Here is a 20,547-nt window from a genome sequence, read left to right on the forward strand (position 1 = left end):
GCAGTTTAATTCCCTCTGTAGTCAGTTCCCTATCTTAACTATTTCCTTAGAGAAACAGCTTTTTAAACTGTGGAATTCTTAAAAAAAAAAAAGTTATTTTTATAGTGGCAGATATTTAATGTTCAGAGGAAATTATATAATTTAGGCTAGAAAACATTTACTAATATGGAATAGGGTGGTTCTTTTTACCTGGGTCACAGTATCTGAGCACTGACTTTGTTCATAATTAAACATTATTAAGCTTTATAGAGAGAGTGTGTGTTAATATCCTTTAGTCAATTGCATACTAACTGGAAGATGAGAATTTTGAGTTTTAAGAGGACAAACACAAGTAATTATAATTAATAAATAAATGTTTATTATTTGGAAAATTTGGCCTCAAACTCCGATTGTAACATCTGTTCCAAATCTGTTATTTGGATCCTAATGAAAATTAGATAACAAAGCCAAAAGAGAAAAACAAAAAGTTTACGAAACTCTTTCTAAATCTTTCTTTGGGTAGCACCACAGAAATAAAAATTCAGGTTTGAGAGTTTAAAAGTCTAGCTACAAGCTTTATTTTTTAAATTCTTTTTGGCTTCCAGCTTGTAGTACTTATACATATAAGTCAGACAAAATTTATATTTCCTATCTAATTTACAGAACTGTGAAGGAAAAAATGTCATAAAATATGGTGTTTTATAAACAGAATCAAGAGATGCGAACCTAATAATGATTAGAATCCTATATTTTGTTTTCAAAAAGGCTTCACAGGGTCACTCACTCGTATTAGCATAAGCCACAGGAAATGTGGGTTCATGGCCGGCTTCTTCCACACAATGAAAGCTACCCCCATCAGTGGGGTCATTCTGTAGCTTTAAGTCTGGACTCCTGGATGACACTTTGGAAGGTGGAGAGGAATTAATTCCTCATCTGGGGTGCTGCTTCCACCACTGCCTGATGCCTTTGAGGCATGTGGATTTAGTCATGTTTCCTTTAGATTTATAAACCGGAAGGGACCTCTCTTTCCCAGGTTAGGCATCCAAGTTGTAGGGACGATTCATGCAGCTCTCTGTCCTATACACCTTTATCTAGTTATGATTCATAAGGACAAAAATGACATGTAACCATACACATCCATGACACTGAAACTGCAATAACTATAATTTTTCAGAACACAGCATATTTTCATGCATATACCCCATCTCTGTACAGCCCTAGGAATTTATTAAAATACATTTCGTAGTTTTCCCTTACTAACATTGCGGTTTTCTTTACTAATAAGTGAACAGTTCTAAAGCATGAATTGATACATTGTCATTTATTTCAATCCTATAGCACACACTGAATATGATATGCTTGAAAAACACGTCAATGTTTCCTTTGTTTTCCCAGTGCAAATATTAAATTTAACCACCCATTTCTATAAATTAAATTTACTAGGAAACCTCACATTAAAAAAAACTATACAAGAATAAGCTAGAATATCACAATCAACATGGAAATGAAGACTTCAAAGTAGTATCTCAGCAACACTTTCTCTTCATGGTAAACATTCACTTTTATGGAACCCACTTGGCTTCATTTAATTAAAAAGCTGAAAAAGAAAGAAAATTATGTGTGAATGTAAGAAAAACACAATATGCTATTTATTCCATTCTAAATTAGTGCATGTAACAAATAATGTCATAATTAAAACTAAAACATCATAGTGATGTTAATTCATCTCATTCTAGTATTTATGTCAGGGTAATTTCTCTGAATTAGTTTCCGAAATGGGGTCAGGCTTAAGTGTAGGTCATGGGTGGGCAAAGATGTTGATAAGAACTTGAACTTGTGGTGGTGAAGTTGGTGTAAAACACCCTATTTCTGTGAGCTACTCTCAATGTTGGGTAGACTAAGAGTTATATCAGCATTTAAATTGGCAATGTATGGGGATTATAAGGAGTGGATTGAAATGAATAGTTAATGTGGGTAATTTCAAGGTCCTGCGGAAAATATTTTTCCTCATCATTCAATTTATAACTCATTTGCTAACAAAACATAAACATTTACAATTTCATTATATCGACCAACCAGAAAGAGTGTATACAAAAGTCATAATAAAAGCATCATCAGATTCTGATGAAACAACAGAAATAGACGCTTGCTGGTACATACAGAAATAAAAGATAACTATTATTTTTCTTTTTGAACTTCCCCAAGAAAAGCTTTACTACAGAAATATATTTAAGTTTGTGAAGTAGTTTTTGTTTGATATCTGTTCCTTTCTGCTAATATGTGGCAAGTTTTTTAAGTCTTGACAACATAATTTGTAAACAAAACAATTCTTCAACTAAATATTACAATAAAGCTGAAACGGTTACTATAGTTGAAAATCCATGTAGCTGGCAAACTAGTCAGATTACTGTTAGGGTGTTTATAGCATTATAGGCATAAACTGCTTTGTCTTTCTGACCCTCGGCTTCCTCCACAGCGAAAAAGAAGGCGTGTTATGGATGATGTCCAGAGTCCTTTCCAGTGCTTGCATTTGTTATCTTGGTGATAGATTCCACGGGCTAAAAGTAAATACACAGTCTACAATTTTTTATTAAAAAACATATAAGTAGTTGTTATATATTTAAAATGTTATATTGTATAATAAATTATAAAGTTTGTCGTACAAACTAAAATAATAACTGTGTCTGTGTCTGACCGATTACTAAAAGACAGAAATCATGTGCTGATATTTTTGAAGCAACAAGACATCGCTTCTATTTTTCAAGACGACCAGTTCTGTCTGAAGCGCGGCAGGACCTTGGTCTCCATGAGGAAGGCCGGCAGCAAACTGCACCAGGGCGTTAACGCTCCAGCTGCGCTCCAGCCCTGATCCCCAACCACACTGATGGCACAGCGGCCACATCTGCCAGGTGGACGTGAACTTTTTGCCATTGTCTGTCTTCAGCAATAAGCTTGCCCTGGAGATAAAGCTAATTGAAGAATGAGGGATAATGAAAAAAGAAAATTTGACCATAAGATATTTAAAACTGTAATTAAACTTGGAAAAATTATATCTTAAACTGAGGATTTGTAGTTTTCCTTTTTCTTTTCTTTTTGTTTTTAAAGGACTGGGTCTGAACATTTCAAACTATAGAATAGTAAAGATCAGCGTTTATCATAGCTGAAAATATTAGCACCTTAAAAGCACAGATAGTACCATGACCCCTTTTGACTTGATATGTCTTAACATTTTTGGGTGCTAGAAAGGTTAAAAGGGTTCTATCATTTTTAGATGTTGCTACATTCAGAAAGTAAAATGACTTTTGTATTTTTAAAATATTAAAAAGACTAAACGCCTTATTACCCTGCTATTTGTTCACGCTAAAGGTCTTTCCAAAGTAAAATCTTAATTATTATTTAAAAAGCTGTTATAAAACCTTTTGTTTATATTTTATTATGAAAAGACAAATATGTACTTCATATCTTGAATGGATCCTTCTATTAACTCTCCTACAAAAAAGAATAAATCCAACAGAGTGCTTCTTATTCCTTTTATATTTAAAATAATTATTTTCATAAAAAGAGGTATACAAACCTCTTTACAAACGTTTGTTCAACACACTGGAAAGACTTGAAGCACAAAGTGTCAAAAATGTTTCATTAAAATGTTTCTTAGAAAAGCATGAACTATAATTCTCTAGGTAATCATTCAGTAGTTCACATTTGATTTTTATTTCTGTTATATAAATATTAAATGTCCAACCTGTGTTCCATTATGAATGTTTTATACTGACTTCATCACTTAAGAGACTAGTCTCTCATTTCTATCAGTCTGACATATAGTTTTTCCCTCTTTTCACAATTACTTGTCTAATAATTTTGATGTATAATCTAACAGTTCTCATAGATTTATGCTTCTAACAGTGGTTAGGTATTATCTCTCCTAATAATGCTTATGATTAAAACATATAAAATGCTTTTGTGTCATACTTAAAAACTGTCAAGAATACTAAAACCCTGAATATAATCCTCTTATTTGGAACGCGCTTTGGTGTGGCAGTCCGTTTCATCAGAGAGGGAGAAGCTGCCTGATGGTCACCATCCGCTTCTGTCTGGACCCCTCTCCACCCTCTGCCATGATCCCATTCCAGTCATGACCGAGGGCACGTGCGTACCCCTGACTACCCCGACTGGCATATCCTGCAGTCAGTTTTAACTTGGTTGGCAATGTAAGATGAAAGCCACATGGCAAGGGCAGTGAGTCCTATACAGGGAGGTTGGAGAGCGGCCAGAACCAGCCAAATATGGCCAGAAGCTCCCTGACTCCCGGCCTAAGAGGGCTGGAACTACTCCCTCTATCTGCACAACCTGGCTGCTGCGTACAGTGCCCCAGCAATGCAGAGGGGCACTGTGTACGAGAAGACGGAAGAGAGTGAGGGTCTCAAAGCCCTTCTCTAAGTCTGGCTCTCTCCTAACTTCTCCCGCAACAGCAAATATTCCGGATATGAAGAAAATGGCCACCCTTGGCCTGCTGAGCAGTGCAGTTCTGAGAGTTCGTTAGCAGGTGTGTTATTTGAAATTCAAAGTAGGTTTTTCTAGAGAACATTATTTATGTGGTAGTTTTCTCAAATGCAGGCCCAACATAGCTTTAGTCAGTAGTCAACAAAGATCTGTTGGTCATCTGTTTATAGAAGAATGTCATGCATGGGAGAGTACAGAGACGGAGTGCGGGAAGACCGTGGACACGGGCCTCTCTTCTGGAAGGGAGAAGGGTATGGATATGATTAAGGGTGACACAGTGATGCACTGGATATGGCAGCAAGTCCCACTGTTACAGGAATTCACAAACAAGCAAGCTGAGCAAAACTGGACTCTTGAGAACCAGTGAAAGGCAGAGACGGTGGCCCAGGCCAGGGCCGCTGCCTGGGGAGCAGGGCCCAGGTGTGAGAGAGCGTCAGGTGCGGGAGCGCGTCAGGTGCGGGAGAGTGTCAGGTGCGGGAGCGCATCAGGTGCGGGAAAGCGTCAGGTGCGGGAGCGCCGCGTCAGGTGTGAGAGAGCGTCAGGTGCGGGAGAGCGTCAGGTGCGAGAGAGCGTCAGGTGCGGGAGCGCGTCAGGTGCGGGAGCGCGTCAGGTGCGGGAAAGCGTCAGGTGCGGGAGAGCGTCAGGTGCGAGAGAGCGTCAGGTGTGAGAGAGCGTCAGGTGTGGGCGAGCGTCAGGTGTGGGCGAGCGTCAGGTGTGAGAGAGCGTCAGGTGTGAGAGAGCGTCAGGTGCGGGAGAGCGTCAGGTGCGGGAGAGGGTCAGGTGCGGGAGAGCGTCAGGTGCGGTAGAGCGTCAGGTGCGGTAGAGCGTCAGGTGCGGGAGAGCGTCAGGTGCAAGAGAGCGTCAGGTGCGGGAGAGCGTCAGGTGCGAGAGAGCCTCAGGTGTGAGAGAGCGTCAGGTGCGGGAGAGGGTCAGGTGCGGGAGAGCGTCAGGTGTGGGAGAGCGTCGGGTGTGGGAGAGCGTTGGGTGTGCGAGAGCGTCAGGTGTGCTCAGTTTGGCTCAGCCAGCAGTCGGCGCGTCCCAGGAAAAGGCCAGACAGGGAATATTTTAAACTTTGTGGGCCACAAGTCTATCAAGACTACTTAGCTAAGCTGTTTTAGTGCAAGGGTAGCCACAGACCATAACTAAGCAAAAGAATCTGGCTGTGTACCAATAAAACTTAATCTGTGAACACTGAAATTTGAATTTTATATAATTTTCACGTCACTAAAATGTTTTTTTTCAACAATGTAAAACTGTCAAAACCGTTCTTAGTTTCTGTGGCACACGAGTGGGCAGCAGGCCAGATGCGACCCACTCAGTGCTGCAGACCCCGCCTGAGCCACCGGGCTCTGAAGGCTGTGCTGTTAGGAGAAACAGAGACAGATGGAGCCTAATTTAAAAAAATAAGGAGACTTCCACGATGGAATTATTACACAGCTAGTAAAACGACATTATAGAATAGTTAAGGGCACTGAAATATGGTCATGTTACATGAAAAAAAAAACACCCTCATAAAATATGTATGGTATTACCCTTTCCTGGGTTCAAAACAGATAAAAGCCCAACTGTTGACATTGATAATCTGAGTGTTGGGATCGTGAAAACTTGATTCATCTTGCTCATCTGCATCTTCTAGAAGGAACATGTATTAACTCTCCCTTGTTCTTTTCTGTTAGTCCTTAATTGATCATGATGAAGAAGTAAAGTAATCTTTGTATCTTAAAATAATTGTGTTACTCTAGTGTAAGGGATGGCTTATGGTAGACATGCCTGCACAGAGGAGGATCAGTGAGGCTGGTGATAGTCTGATCGAGACAGTGTGGGCATCGGCTACGGAGCGGCAGTGGGGACAGAAAATGGTGATCTGATCGAGACAGTGTGGGCATCGGCTACGGGAGCAGCAGTGGGGACAGAAAATGGTGATCTGATCGAGACAGTGTGTGCATCGGCTACGGGAGCAGCAGTGGGGACAGAAAATGGTGATCTGATCGAGGCAGTGTGTGCATCGGCTATGGGAGCAGCAGTGGGGACAGAAAATGGTGATCTGATCGAGACAGTGTGGGCATCGGCTACGGGAGCAGCAGTGGGGACAGAAAATGGTGATCTGATCGAGACAGTGTGTGCATCGGCTACGGGAGCAGCAGTGGGGACAGAAAATGGTGATAGTCTGATCGAGACAGTGTGGGCATCGGCTACGGGAGCAGCAGTGGGGACAGAAAATGGTGATAGTCTGATCGAGACAGTGTGGGCATCGGCTACGGGAGCAGCAGTGGGGACAGAAAATGGTGATCTGATCGAGACAGTGTGTGCATAGGCTACGGAGCAGCAGTGGGGACAGAAAATAGTGATAGTCTGATCGAGACAGTGTGGGCATCGGCTACGGGAGCAGCAGTGGGGACAGAAAATGGTGATCTGATGGAGACAGTGTGTGCATTGGCTACAGAGCAGCAGTGGGGACAGAAAATGGTGATCTGATCGAGACAGTGTGGGCATCGGCTACGGGAGCAGCAGTGGGGACAGAAAATGGTAAAGGCCAAAGGACTCCAATGTGTCCATCTTGTGAGAACAATGGCGTTTTAGGGAAAAGAGAGAAAGGGGACAAACACCCGTGGAAGCAGAGATGAGGTTTGTTTCGGAGATATTACAAGGTCAGAATGTGACAAGTGTATTGGGACTAAGAAGTAATCTAAAAGGAAAAGCGAAGGTGGGAGAGTTAGGTTCTGGAACCCGTGGTGTAACATTTCAGACGAGCTGGTCAACTAGAATGCTAAAAATGTCACGCAGGTGGCAGGGTGAGAAGAGCCCTCCACATCTGGTTCCTGGATGGTCCAGAACTCTGTTATATCTAAAGCATCTTTGTTGCTTTTATATTCCTGTGAAATATCTGCAAAAGCACCAAATAGTGCCTGAATTATTCTTTTTGTTTTTGGTGTGCTAAAAACCTAGGATGTGCACAGTGCTCTTGAATGAATGAATATTGTCCAACTGGGAGCTGGTTAAGTTAATTCTCTACTGAGATCTCCAGCTGCACAGAACTTTCTTGTCTATGCTTTTAACTTCCTGTAGTGGGCACATAAGGGCACTGTGTCTCACAGAAATCATTTCTGTGGTTAAAGGGCACTGCTTGGGTTTCATTTTGGTACCTAAGAAAAGCGCAGAGGGAGGGGAAGCTTTGCTTCTCTACTCACAGCACGGATAAGCCACTAGCTGAATTTTCACCCCATTCCCATAGGCCTTCTGTTAATGGAACTCAGTGATTCACTGTTCCTAGGATTTCTTTTAGCTGTGGTCCATATTCATAAGTGGTCTAAGGGGATACAAGGGAACAGTGCATTATAGCTATTAGCCAGACCTATTTAACCAAAAGCCCTGGGCTCTCTGCTTTGTAATAGAAGGTTACTGATCCCAGAAAAGTCTTCACATTGGAAATAAATGATCTAAAAAATGTCCAAAGAAATTCAGGACTTTATTAGGAGTAGAGAGGTCTCTTTGGCAATGAAAACCTTTCTGTATCTATCATTAAATTGGGTAGCAAGTGTCAAGTCTCACTATCTTAAGGCTACTTCTGTACACAGTAAACATGGGGAAGGACACTTAGTAAGAATTTTGATAACATGATGATTAATAACAAGGCATGGTCACACACATAGATACTTGGTTGGGGGTGGGAGGAAGAACAATAAATCTAGTGTGTGGGGTCAGGTTGAGAAATAGGTCAAGGGAAAGAACTCCTAGAGCTTCCCTGCTTTCTTTGGTTGCAGAACGGTGGACTTTCTGCCGGAGCAAGAAAATGTCCTTCTCCAATGGAAATGCCCTTCAGAGCGACCTTTGATGCGCATGTCTGCGCACACTGGGTGTTCTGAAGGCTGAGGAGTTGGGATGCGCAGTACGAAAATGAAAAACCTGGGTTCTGAATTTTTAAAATTACTTTGGACTTATATGTTTCTGAAATGATCAAATACTGATTTTAAAATATTAACACATATTTAGAAAATTTGTGTTTTGTTCTATTATCTTGGATGTTAAACTTTACGTGTTTGTTTGTTTGTTTGTTTCACGTGGCAAAAGGAATTTGACTGCAGTGCTCCCAGGCAAGTTTAACGATACGTCTATCAATAGTTCTAGTTTGGTTTTCCTCCCTAAAGTAATAACACAGAGAATTAACCAGGTGGAATTATATTTTGTTTGGAGTGAACAGCATCTGCATACTGTTAAAAAAATATAGTGTGTTTGTCAAATGGTTAATGTCATGTGTCCAAGTCTATAGCTGGAATTTTCATCTGAGGAATTGTACCTGTAGCAGCTAAGTACTAATTGTATAACATTGGAATATGAGATCTCACGGTTATAAGTTATTTTGCATTTATAAAACTAATTAGCTATAACCTGCCTTATAAATACTATGGTCATTTAAAAGATAAGGAAAACTGAGGCTCAGAGAAGATTAAAAGACTTGCCTGAGGTTATAGTTTTAAAGTGCCATGGTCCAAATCACATCTTCTCACTCAAAGTCCAGATCACTTTCCAAACACCATAATGAAATACAACAATATGGAAAAAATAGTCCTTAAGAGTCCATTTCCATATGTACATTATAATTACAAGATTCAGCACTGTATTCTTTATCTAGATAAGATGGGCAGACAAGGGTGCCTTCCAAGTGCTCCAGCTCTGCTTGGAACCATCGCTAACTCTGCAGTCCTTTATTTCATTCTTCAAGGCTAAAACCCAGCATGAGAAAGGCAATCCTACTGAGATTTTTATCAACGATTTGTAGTGTTGGTTGATCACCACACCATTTCTATATTCCTTTTCTAGTTGTGCAGTTCAAGGTTGTGTTTATATTTTCCCTACAGATGAAAGATCTATAAGATGGAAAAAGAAATATGATACTGCTATACACTGCACATCCTGGGACTTCTGCCTTGTTACTTGTTCACGATCATATTTTTCTCCAACTTCACATGAATGTCTTTCATTCCTAGCAGTCATTCTGCACTTTCTCTTACTAAACATCAATCCATATTTTGTGGTTATTCACCATCTCTTAAAATAACCAAAGCCATTAATTATAATTATCTTTAAGACAGTAAAAGACAGTTCTAATGTCCATTGGAAGCTTAATTAATACACATTTTTTTTTATTCTTCTGTGTTTTCATATGATACTAGCCAGTAGCTCAGAATCAATTTGAGATAAAAATAAATGTCTTTAGAGCTCAGGTTTTTGAAATAATTTCTTCCACATACCTCACACCCCTTTTTAGGTGTGGGGCACAACCTGACAACTTGTCATTTGTTGTGAATTCTACCTTTTAGAATTGTGCAGTGTTCAAACCAGTACTTTTCTTCTCTTTGCTATGTGTCTATCTTAAAGCTTTCTGTTGCATTTAGATAAAGAACAAAATGATGTTTAGGGGTAAGCATCTCATTAACAAGAACATGTTGAGCACCTGCTATGTGTAGAGCATTTTAGAGATATAAAAAGGTATTTTCAAGAACTCTTCTCTAAAATACCATATAATATTCTAGAATGGAAATGAATTCTATACATAAAAGTTATATTTGGACATTTAGTGAAAAATGTAATGCAGGAAAGAGCTACTGAAAACCTGTGCTAAAATTGCTAGTCCAGGGACAAGAAAGGTGAGGTCATTAATCTTTACTAAGAAACTACTATATTTCAGGCCCTACAAATGGATTATGTAATTAATTCCCACAAATTCTGAGACAGGCATTACTAAGTAAGTTCACTGATGAAGAAAGATGGTTAACAAAGTTAAGTATCTTGGCAAAGGATACAGAAATAATAAGAGACCAATCTAACGACTGAGCCTGTCTCCAAACCCATGAAAACACTGTTTTAGAGATGGGAAAATATCATAGTCAGAAAAGTTAAGTAACTCCAAAGCCAAGCGGTAGTGAAGGCAGAGTCTATGATTCAAACTCAGGTGTGTGTCACTTCCGAGTCAGAGCTCTTAACTAATATACAAAACTGTGTATTAAACTTGAACTGAGGTCTTCTGATTCTATAAGAAAACTAAAGAGTCAAAAACAGGAAGCCAGGTAATAGAATGAAGATACTACTTCGTGTTATTTTCCTTCTTGAGACTTGATGTCTCATAAATATTTTCACAGAAATTTTTCTGATTAAAATTCTCATGAGTGAAAATGTGTCAGTGGAAAATACAGGGGAAGTAATTACCCATAAATGAAGACAATCAAATATCACTATGAGCACTTTGCTCTTCTTAGAAAGTGGGACAAACCCTCAAGTTAATCTTTATTTAATATACAAAATAAATTCAGTGCTACCACAGCAACAAAATTACTTTTTTTTGAACTATGGCTCAGATGGCAATCAGATCAAATTCTTAATAATATTGATGTTTCAAGGTACTCAGGAGTCCTATTAAATTCACCAAAAGGTTTAGGGAAAAATCTGTTCTTCACTCAACTAAATCATGCAAACATAAAATAAAGAACTTAATCTTCAGTGTAAAAAACCACCAGTTAGAAAAAAGTAGATTAAACATAAATGAGTTTAAAATATTCACTTCAGAATTAATGATGATAATAATTAGCATCAAATATTTATTAATACTCTGTGCCATCTACTGTGTAATGGCAATGTGCCAAGTGATTTTATATGCATTCTATCATATAATGCTTACAACGGGCAAATGTGTAATATTTTTTCCATTTACAAAGGAAAAAACGAAGGTTTAGAAAAGTTAAGAAACTTGTCCAACTAACAAGCAGATCAGGAATTTAAATCAGTGAGTTTTCTTATTGAAACAAAAAACGATGTAGGAGAACTGAGTGAAACACGGATACTCTAGGGAAAAAACCCTTAAGACTAAAATGTGGTCAAGATTTATGGAAGTAACTTTTAAAGTAGACTTTTATCCCCTGCAGCATACAAATTGACAAAAAATAGCAGTATGAAGTACTGAGAAAATATAAAGGGCATAAATGTTTAAGGTTTTGTGAGATTTAAGGCAAAAATAAAAATAGAGGATCGCTCCGTGTAGAATAAACAAATGGTTGCAGATTTAAGCAGAAGTCAAAATGTTGAGGAAAGAATGAAAAATTAGCTTAGAAATTATTCCAAACATAGTTCTGTGTATCAGTTGGATTTCTTGGTACAAAAGTTATAGTTCACAGAACTTAAAAGGAAGACACCGAGGGCTACATAAGGCAGTCTATACACCCAAGAACGTACTTGCATTGGAGCTGAAGCCCCTGGCTAAACATGGTGTTTAAATCAGTAGATGCTGTTATGTTCAGTTGTGCATTTCCTCTAAGGGATGTCTCAGGAGTCTTATCTAAAGTACAGGTGGAGGTGGAGGTTATTTCCACTCTTTTTGAAGAAAAATGTGTATTTGTCTTTGTAGCTTATCTCAAAGTCAAGGACATGGTCTTGGCCAGGGGTTGGGAACCTATGGCTTGCGAGCCAGATGTGGCTCTTTTGATGGCTGCATCTGGCTCGCAGACATATCTTTAATAAAAAAAATATAATAATGATAAAAATATAAAACATTCTCATGTATTACAATCCATTCATTTCCTACTGCTCATGTTCATGGTTACGGGTGGCTGGAGCCAATCACAGCGTCCTCCAGGACAACATCAAATTTTTATTGGATAATGTGTAATGTACATGGGTCGTTGTATGGCTCTCATGGAATTACATTTTAAAATATGTGGCGTTCATGGCTCTCTCAGCCAAAAAGGTTCCTGACCCCTGGTCTTGGCTGACAAACTCTTCTCCTTTCCTTTGGCAAGCACACATCAATGCAGGTGTGTCACAGTTAATCAGGTTGACTTGGCTCTCGGTCCCCCGAGTTTACGATTCACATAGCAAGGCCTGTCTTTGAAGATGGACGTGACAAATGTCCCTTCAGAGGTACTCAGGCCAGGACAAGGTTCTGGAAGACATTCTCCATGTTTTCCCCATCTTGTAATGCTGGTGTCTCATTTTCTCATTTCCTACAAATTGCCTTTATTTGGTAGGAGCAAGGTCTGTTTGTTTTTTAAATCAAGTACCATACATGCCACTGGTGCCACACATAAGTGCTTCCAGGAATGCAGAGTGTTCTTTAAGAATGTGGTGTTATGTCCTTAACTGACCAAGTTTCTCCCACAGGCTAACTCAGCGGGGAAAGGTTCTTTTTCTTCTTTATCAACATCTTACTTTTCAACTAGACCAGAGCTCTTTTTCTCTTCCTTTGTGTCACTCATTCCCTCTCTCACTCTTGCTCCTGCCACATCACTGGTCCTTCCCCAGTGACCTGGTTATACACATGGACACTCTTCCCCTATACTGTCAGGTGCTTAAAATTTAGCTCAGGGTTCATCCAAACCTCTAGCATATACTCCCTGCAGTCCTTTCAGTACCACTTATTCTTAAAGTTCATCATCTATTTGTCAACATGCAAAGGTGGATCAAATTTCTGAGGGGAAAAAAAAGCTTATTCCAAAAAAATAGGATGCAATGGGATGAAAAGAAAACCCAAATCAGTATGTGCCATTTCTGAGGTATCTGTGACACATGCTCATGTACTAGATTAATAAAAAAGAATTAACATTTTCAAAAGAAAACAATTTTTTTTTTACAGAATGCCATCTTCCTTATACCACATTTTGTTAGGTCAAAGGATTGCTATAAATGTAACAAAGAAAACATGTATCTATAAACTTGACACAGTAAGAGAATCCAAGCATGAAGGATCACAGAGGGATGATCATGAGTCCTACAAGGATTTACAGAAGCTTGGTGAACTATGTCCATGGAAAGGACAATGTAGAAAGCAGGTACAAATGAAAGTTCTCACGAAGAGAAATTTAGAGGCTTTAATGTGATATAGAAAGAGATGGCCCTCCCAGTTGTCTCAGTGGTAGAGTGTTGGCCTGGCGTGTGGATGTCCAGGGTTTGATTCCCAGTCAGGGCACACAGGAGAGGCGACCATCTGCTTCTTCACCCCTCTCCCCCTCTTGCTTCTCTCTCTCTCTCTCTTCTTCCCTCCTGCAGCCATGGCTTGATTAGTATAAGCTGGCCCTGGGTGCTGAGGATGGCTCCATGGCCTCTGCCTCAGGCACTAAGAACTTGGTTGCTGAACAATGGAGCAAGGGCCCCAGATGGGCCGAGCATTGCCCCCTAGTGGGCATGCCAGGTGGATCCCAGTTAGGGCACAAGTGGGAGTGAGTCTGTCTGCCTCCCCTCCTCTCACTAAAAAGAAGGAAGGAAAGAAGGAAGGGAGGGAGGGAGGGAGGGATGGAGGGAAGGAGAAAGGGAGGGGGGGATAGCTGAGGAACTAGGATGACTTAAAAAGCTGTTGTCCAGAGCTATGCAAGGGCACAGGAAACGGCAGAGCTTGGAAGAGCCGCTGCCATGGTGGACCTGACTCATTGTCTCCATGCCGCCACAGCCCACTTGCGGCACACCTGGTTTTCCAGCTTCTCCGCTAGGCTCTGTTTGACTCTGTCCCTTGGCAGCTCCCCCTGGTGTTTTCATATCTAAATTATGTCAAATTTCTTTTCCGCAAACCACTCTTGGACGAGACTTCCATCTCTGACTTCTCACAGGAGACTCTATTTACACTTCCAGCTCCATGAAGCCCGCTGGGGGCAGGCCCATTCCTTGTTGAGCCTGATGGGATCTTGCTTAGGAAGTGGGACGGGTCATACAGTTAGGACGTTCAATGCCACTTTCTTAGAGGCATAAAAGAAGCAAGCATGGACTCTGGGTCAGAAATGCTTACTCTGTCTTCCCAGGGTGAGGCCTAGAGTGTGCATATTAAAAAGCTTCCCGAGTAATTATATGTCCATTCCTGGTAAAGCATGAGTATTGGACAGTATTATATTAAATGACAACTACTCCTTAGAAAAAGGTCCCAACTTGAAGAAAATTTATCACAACAAAAAAGTGCTGTCAAGTGTAACATTATTCAATAAAACTACTAAAAACTCCATCTTCTCTCATTCTACTGCTATGTCAGAGAACAATGATGTCCTCGAGATACAAGGAGCGCTAGCACTTGTTCTCACTTTCCCCCACTCTGACTGTTGACTACACAAGGTTTAAGACGCTCATACATCCCCTACTCTACTTAACCTTTAACAAAAACAGAGATACCTTTCTTTCGCATATTGTAAATGCTGCAGATTAAAACTAATTATTTTTTTCAGTGTTTTTGGCATCCTAGATTTTTTTTTAAAAATTATTAAAAGAAATACAAATACTTGTTTGCAAACTAAGGCTCAAATCATACAGAACCATGATTCTCAATCCTAATGTAAAGGAAAGAGAAAAACATAACTTCCATCTTTCTTTGGTAGACTTCATCTTAGATTTGATTAGTCTGATCATTTCACATTTTCAAAACCAAAACTGGCTGGCTATCTAATGTCAAGAACAACTAAATGAAAAAAAAAGTTGATGCTTCTCTCTCACTCTCTCCTCCTTCCCCTTCTCTCTCTTATTCTATAATCAATGGAAAAATTAAAAAAAAAATAAATTCAAAATGAAGACTTTGCTTTCCCTTTTTATTACTTTGTTGCCCTTGGAACTACTTTTTAAAAATTCATTTATACAGCAGGCAGGATTTAAGGCAGGTGATCCCACAGTTCAGAGATGTAACTCACGTTCCTTCCCTGATAGTGGTCAGCAAACTCATTAGTCAACAGAGTCAAATATCAACAGTACAATGATTGAAATTTCTTTTGAGAGCCAAATTTTGTAAACTCAAACTATATAGGTAGGTACCATCCTTATCAAGGTAGTGCCCTCATGCGGTATTTTGTGGAAGAGCCACACTCAAAGGGCCAAGGAGCCGCATGTGGCTTGCGAGCCACAGTTTGCCGACCAGGGCCTAGTATATAGTTTTTAACGGGTGTGGGAAGAAGAGGATTGGAAATGTGCCTCTGCGCATGTGAAAGAGAGGTGGGACTGAGGAGTCTTCTTCCATTAGAGCACCACAGTCAGATCTCCCAGTTATGGGATTAGATTATTCTTGTCCCCCGGATAAAGCCATGTATTGCTGCTATCATCCATGTGGAAAAGTCTCTTAAAATAACTGCACAGTTCACATGTGGAAAAGATGTAAGGTATGATGTAAGGTTTTATTTTCTATCAATATATCTTTAGCTGTACTATCTCAGAAGGCTTTTAAAGATCTCTGAGAAGGGAAATACAGCATCTTGCTTCATAATTAGAGAGAAGGGTGGGTTAGGCTGTTAGAAGGACTCCCCAGAGAAAGAGAAAGTAGAACATTTATTCCTGTAAGAGATGCTGAAGAAGGAATATGCTCAAGAAGTAAACTTGTGCCTAATTCATAAATGATCAAGTGTAATTGGGCACAATGATTGTATTGTTTTAGCAAAAGTCTAAGTTGGGTTACTTTAATAATGTGGTTTCAGAATAAATTTTCTCCATCCTCCCATCAGCAGTCATGGCAGTATGTTGGAAAAAAATCTTATGAGATATTTATTATAACAACTCGAGTGACCAGAGATTATCACTTAATTTTCCCTTTCAAGGTGGCCTTTCTTATTTAAAAAACCTAAAACTTCACAGTATTGAAAAGATGATACAAAGTTTATTAGACACTGAACAGTAAATTATATGAGAAACAAATTGCAAATGAATTCAAAATCATGATGGATAAACCTAGAGAAAAATAAACTTTAATGAATTCAACAAGTCATTTTGTTATATGTATATGCATATATGTATTATATATAAATCTATATACATACATAAATATGTAAATATATGTTCTATATAAACATATCTCTAAAATAAAACTTTATTCTGCTTGGGAACAAAGACCATGTCATATATCTCCTGTGTATAATCTATGCGGAACATATAGCAGGTGCTCAAAAACTTGTTTAACTGAGTTTAAAATCCCTGGGAGAATGAGTTGGTTACTTTAGATCAGTCATTAAATGCAGATTAAGCACTGGGATTCTGTTTATTCTATTAGTTAAAATTGAAACCAGCCACATTAGTATAACGATATTACCTATAAGGATAGCCGTGGTACTTGGAACGGAATATCGAAAGCAGAAAACTGAAGAAGAAGACCACCAGGCCTAATCCCACTAGGCAAATTACTAGAAAGGGAGAAGATACCGTTAGTGTCTAGACACATGCAACGCAAATGTCTATATTTTAAAAAGGCATTCAGTCAATTACAGTATACTTACATTTAATAGTTCATGGCACATACAGGTACACAATAAATCAGATAATCCAAAATACAATGTAGTCATTATTTTCCACGTTCTCCCCAGTGAAAATGTACTATTTCGGGTACAAAAACAACAAAAGTGACTGATCTAAGTCTTCTGGTGGTTTTCTTCTCTTAAGGAGTTCCTACAAGTACTAAAATGCCCCAGGGAGATAAAAACAAAACAAACAGGCCATAAACCACAAACAGAATGAGTAGCCCCTGCATTATGAAGCATTGGCTATATTAGTGGAGACATTTGCATTATTGGAATGGTAAATACATCTTTATTTTCAGGGCCTTGCATCAGTAAAAGCCTGTTACTTACAAAGAGTTCATTCTAGTGTGCATAAGACTAAGAATAAAAGTTTGGGCCGTGAGATATATGGACTCTGAGTCAAAGGGAAGAAAATCCCCCTAAATGGCAGTAATAGTGTCAGAGTGCTATTGTTTGTTTTAAGAGTAGAACAGGGGTCACACATTACAGAAGAATGTGCTAAGCTATAGTCTGCGTTTTTAGTATTTGTCCCAGGCAGGTTGACAATACAAAAATTACTTTCTATTTTACTTTCCTTTTTATTACGACTAGGAAGATTTTACCTTAAAGTATATGAGTAATAATAATTATATATATATATATATATATATACACACACACACACACACACATATATATATATATACACACACACACATAAACACACACACGTGTATGTATATATATAAAACAGGCACCTCAGCTCCTCATACATAAATTGTGGGTTTTGAAAAGGGTTCAGAAATGCAAAGCATATTGAGAAAAGCTACAGAATTTAAGGCCCTCTGTCCTTTCCTGACCTATCTCCTCAGGGATGATTTTGCCCATGTGTTTGTCTCCTTTCCTGCCAAAATTTGTTATGTTTTTAAAAAGTATTTTTCTCTACAACCTCCCCAAGAGGAAGACTTTCATTAAAGGATAAAACATAGTTAACTTGCTTAAACACATAATACTGGAAAGTGATGAAATTGTAAATCTTGCAATATCACTAAAAAAGTCCAAGACCCTGGAAAAGGTACTATCAAGAAATGCTCCATTTTTAAAATATCGATTAAAGGAGGTTTGGATGTAATTGCAAAATATTTTAAAATTTCAGTGTACAAACCTATGCAACAACTCCTCCCAGGTCAGTCTTGGAGTGCATACCTGATTCTCGTGGCACAGAGGACATATTGTTTGACAATAAAATCTCTGAGACACCCCGCCACCCCCACAGAACCTTCCATCTTTCCCTGGGGCATGGCTGTTGCTACAGAGACTGCAGCTTCGGTACAGATGGGCCAGAGCAGCTCCCCTCTGTGAGCACTTCCACAGAAAACCACCCAGTCCCATCGTGGAAGAAACACATCCAAGAAACAGGAGAAAGTAAAAACCACTGCAACCTTCCCTAAACCACATTTTTTTTTAGAAGTGTACACTTACATTTATATTTCACGTTTGATTTAAATGAATCTTACGTCTAAAACAAAATAAAAAAATATCCATGCACAGACTTACTCCGTCTTTTCCCCACATCTCCCTTAGATGTTGCTGCTTCATTTAGAAGAACCATCCCCATGGTGATAGCTGCATCTATAGTAATTGTCAAGGAAACAGTTTGAAATAGATGCAAATAAAATCTATTAATTTTTCTCGATCTGAACATAATGTGTTTTCCAAAATAGTTAAATTACAAATGCACACAGAGGTAAATATGATTTTTCTTTCATTTTGTTATTATATGTTACATATGTTGAATCATGCTTGCATCCCAGGAACAGATCTTACTTGATCATGGTGTATGATTTTTATGGGTTCTTGGATTTGGTTTGCTAATATTTTATTGAGAATTTTTGCATTTATATACATCAAAGATATTAGTCTATAATTTTCTTTTCCTTGTGGTGTTCCTATATGGTTTTTGTAGTAGGGGAGTGATGGCTTTATAGCCAGAGGTTGAAAGTTTTGGAAAAACTTGAACAGGATTGCTGTTAATTCTTTAAAGGTTTGGTAGAATTTTCCAGTGAAGCTATCTGGTTCTGGAATTTCCTGTGTTGGGAAGTTTTTGATAATAGATTCAATATATTTACTCACTATTGGTCCGTTCAAGTTTTCCTATTTCTTCCTGATTCAGTCTTGATAGGATGTGTTATTAGCAATATATTCATTTCTTCTAAGTTATGTGTAATTTGTTGGCATATAAATGTTCATAGAAGAGTCTTATGATCCTACATATTTCTGTAGCATTGGCTGAGTCTTTTTGTTTGTCTAGCCAGAGGTTTGTCAAATTTACCTTAGTAATCTTAGTTTCTTTGATTCTCTCTATTGGTTTTTCTGGTTTATATTTCATTAATTTTTGTTCTGATCTCTATTAATCTTTTCCTTCACTAACATTGGACTTACTTTTTTCTTCTTTCTCTAATTCCTGAAGAGTGTAAGGTCAGGCTGTTTACTTGAGATCTAACTTCTTAATGTATGCGTCTATTGACACAAACTTTCCTTTCAAACTGCTTCTTGACCTGTTGTTTGTTCAGAAGTCTGCTGTTTGGTTGCTACATATGGATGGATGCTTTTCAGCTCTCCTCCTATAGACCTCTGGTGTCATACCATTGTGATCAGAGAGGATAACTGGTATAATCTCAGTCTTCTTAAATTTGCTAAAGGTTTTCTAAAGGGCATACCAACATTTTCTTGTTGATTTCCTCTCCATTGTTAATGGTGGGGTGTTGAAGCCTTCCATTATTACAGTAGTGTCTATTACTCCCAGTAGATCAGTTAATATTTGCTTAATATAGTCAATGTGCCAATGTTGGATGCATGCATTATGATTGCTATTATCTTCTTCTTGTATTGATTGATCCTTTTGTTGTTATATAGTGACCTTCTTTGTCTCTTGTTACCATTTTTAACTGAAATCTATTTTGTCTGATCTAAGTATTGCTAACCTAATTTTCTACTTTTTTGGAATATTCTCTTCCATATTTTCATTTTGAGCCTATGAGTGTCTTTAGAGGTGAAATGAGTCTCCTGTAGGCAGCATATAGATGAATCCTATTTTTTTATTCCATCTGGCCATTCTGTGCCTTTTGATTGGTAAATTAATCCATTTATATTTAGTGATAACTGTTATGCAAGGACTTATTACCACCATACTATCTTCTCCTATGGCTGTTGTGTATCTCCAGTGTTTCTCTTCTGTTTCTATTTACATTTGTAAATGTTTGGTTTTCCATGGTGATTTGTTCAGTCTTTATTTTTTATGTATACATTTTATGTATATGTATACACTATATCCTGTCTCTATTTATTGCTTGTGATTTTTGTGAGGCTTATGTACAACTTCGCATAGATACCTTGTTATCAGTAGAAAAAGAGTAACTTATCTTCGTTCTTTTATAAAGGTTCAACCCTTACTCCTCTGCTTTTATATTTTGATATTACAAATTCCCTCTTTTTACACTGTAAATTCCTTAACAAATTACAGTAGTTTTTATTATTTTAATGCTCTTTACTTTTAACCTTTATACTACAGCAGAGTGGTTAATAAACTATATAGATGGTTTTCTAATTCCAGTCATCAAATTTATTAGTCTTGGGTACTTCTATTTTGTGTGTTTGTCATTAATTTGCATCTTTTTACTTCAGCTTGAAGAACTCCTTTTAGCATTTCTTGCACGGCAGGACCAGTGGTGCTGAATTCCTTCAGCTTTTGTCTGGGTGAGCCTCTATTTCTCTATATCTAAAGTTTGACTTTGCAGGATATTCTTGGATGATAATTTTTATCTTCCAATATTTTGAATATGTCATTCCATTCTCC

At 38.4% G+C, this 20,547-nt stretch overlaps 1 protein-coding gene across 2 annotated transcripts in view; it reads right to left on the reverse strand.

The window, feature by feature from the left end:
- Positions 1-533: 533 nt before the first annotated feature.
- TUSC3 (tumor suppressor candidate 3) overlaps positions 534-20,547 on the reverse strand; it is a 124,553-nt gene continuing 104,539 nt past the window's right edge. Inside the window, exons 8-11 of one of the 2 annotated variants that reach the window (XM_066380249.1) lie at positions 18,249-18,323; positions 16,508-16,598; positions 8,937-8,999; positions 534-1,576 (exon numbers count right to left, since the gene is read on the reverse strand). In XM_066380249.1, coding sequence (XP_066236346.1) covers positions 8,981-8,999; positions 16,508-16,598; positions 18,249-18,323 — 185 coding nt within the window. In that variant the 3' untranslated portion in view covers positions 534-1,576; positions 8,937-8,980. The remainder of the gene's footprint in view (positions 1,577-8,936; positions 9,000-16,507; positions 16,599-18,248; positions 18,324-20,547) is intronic. The other variant, XM_066380250.1, reaches the window with a different exon arrangement.

This window comes from Saccopteryx leptura, chromosome 4 (assembly GCF_036850995.1).
Source record: "Saccopteryx leptura isolate mSacLep1 chromosome 4, mSacLep1_pri_phased_curated, whole genome shotgun sequence".
Lineage (NCBI taxonomy): Eukaryota > Metazoa > Chordata > Mammalia > Chiroptera > Emballonuridae > Saccopteryx > Saccopteryx leptura.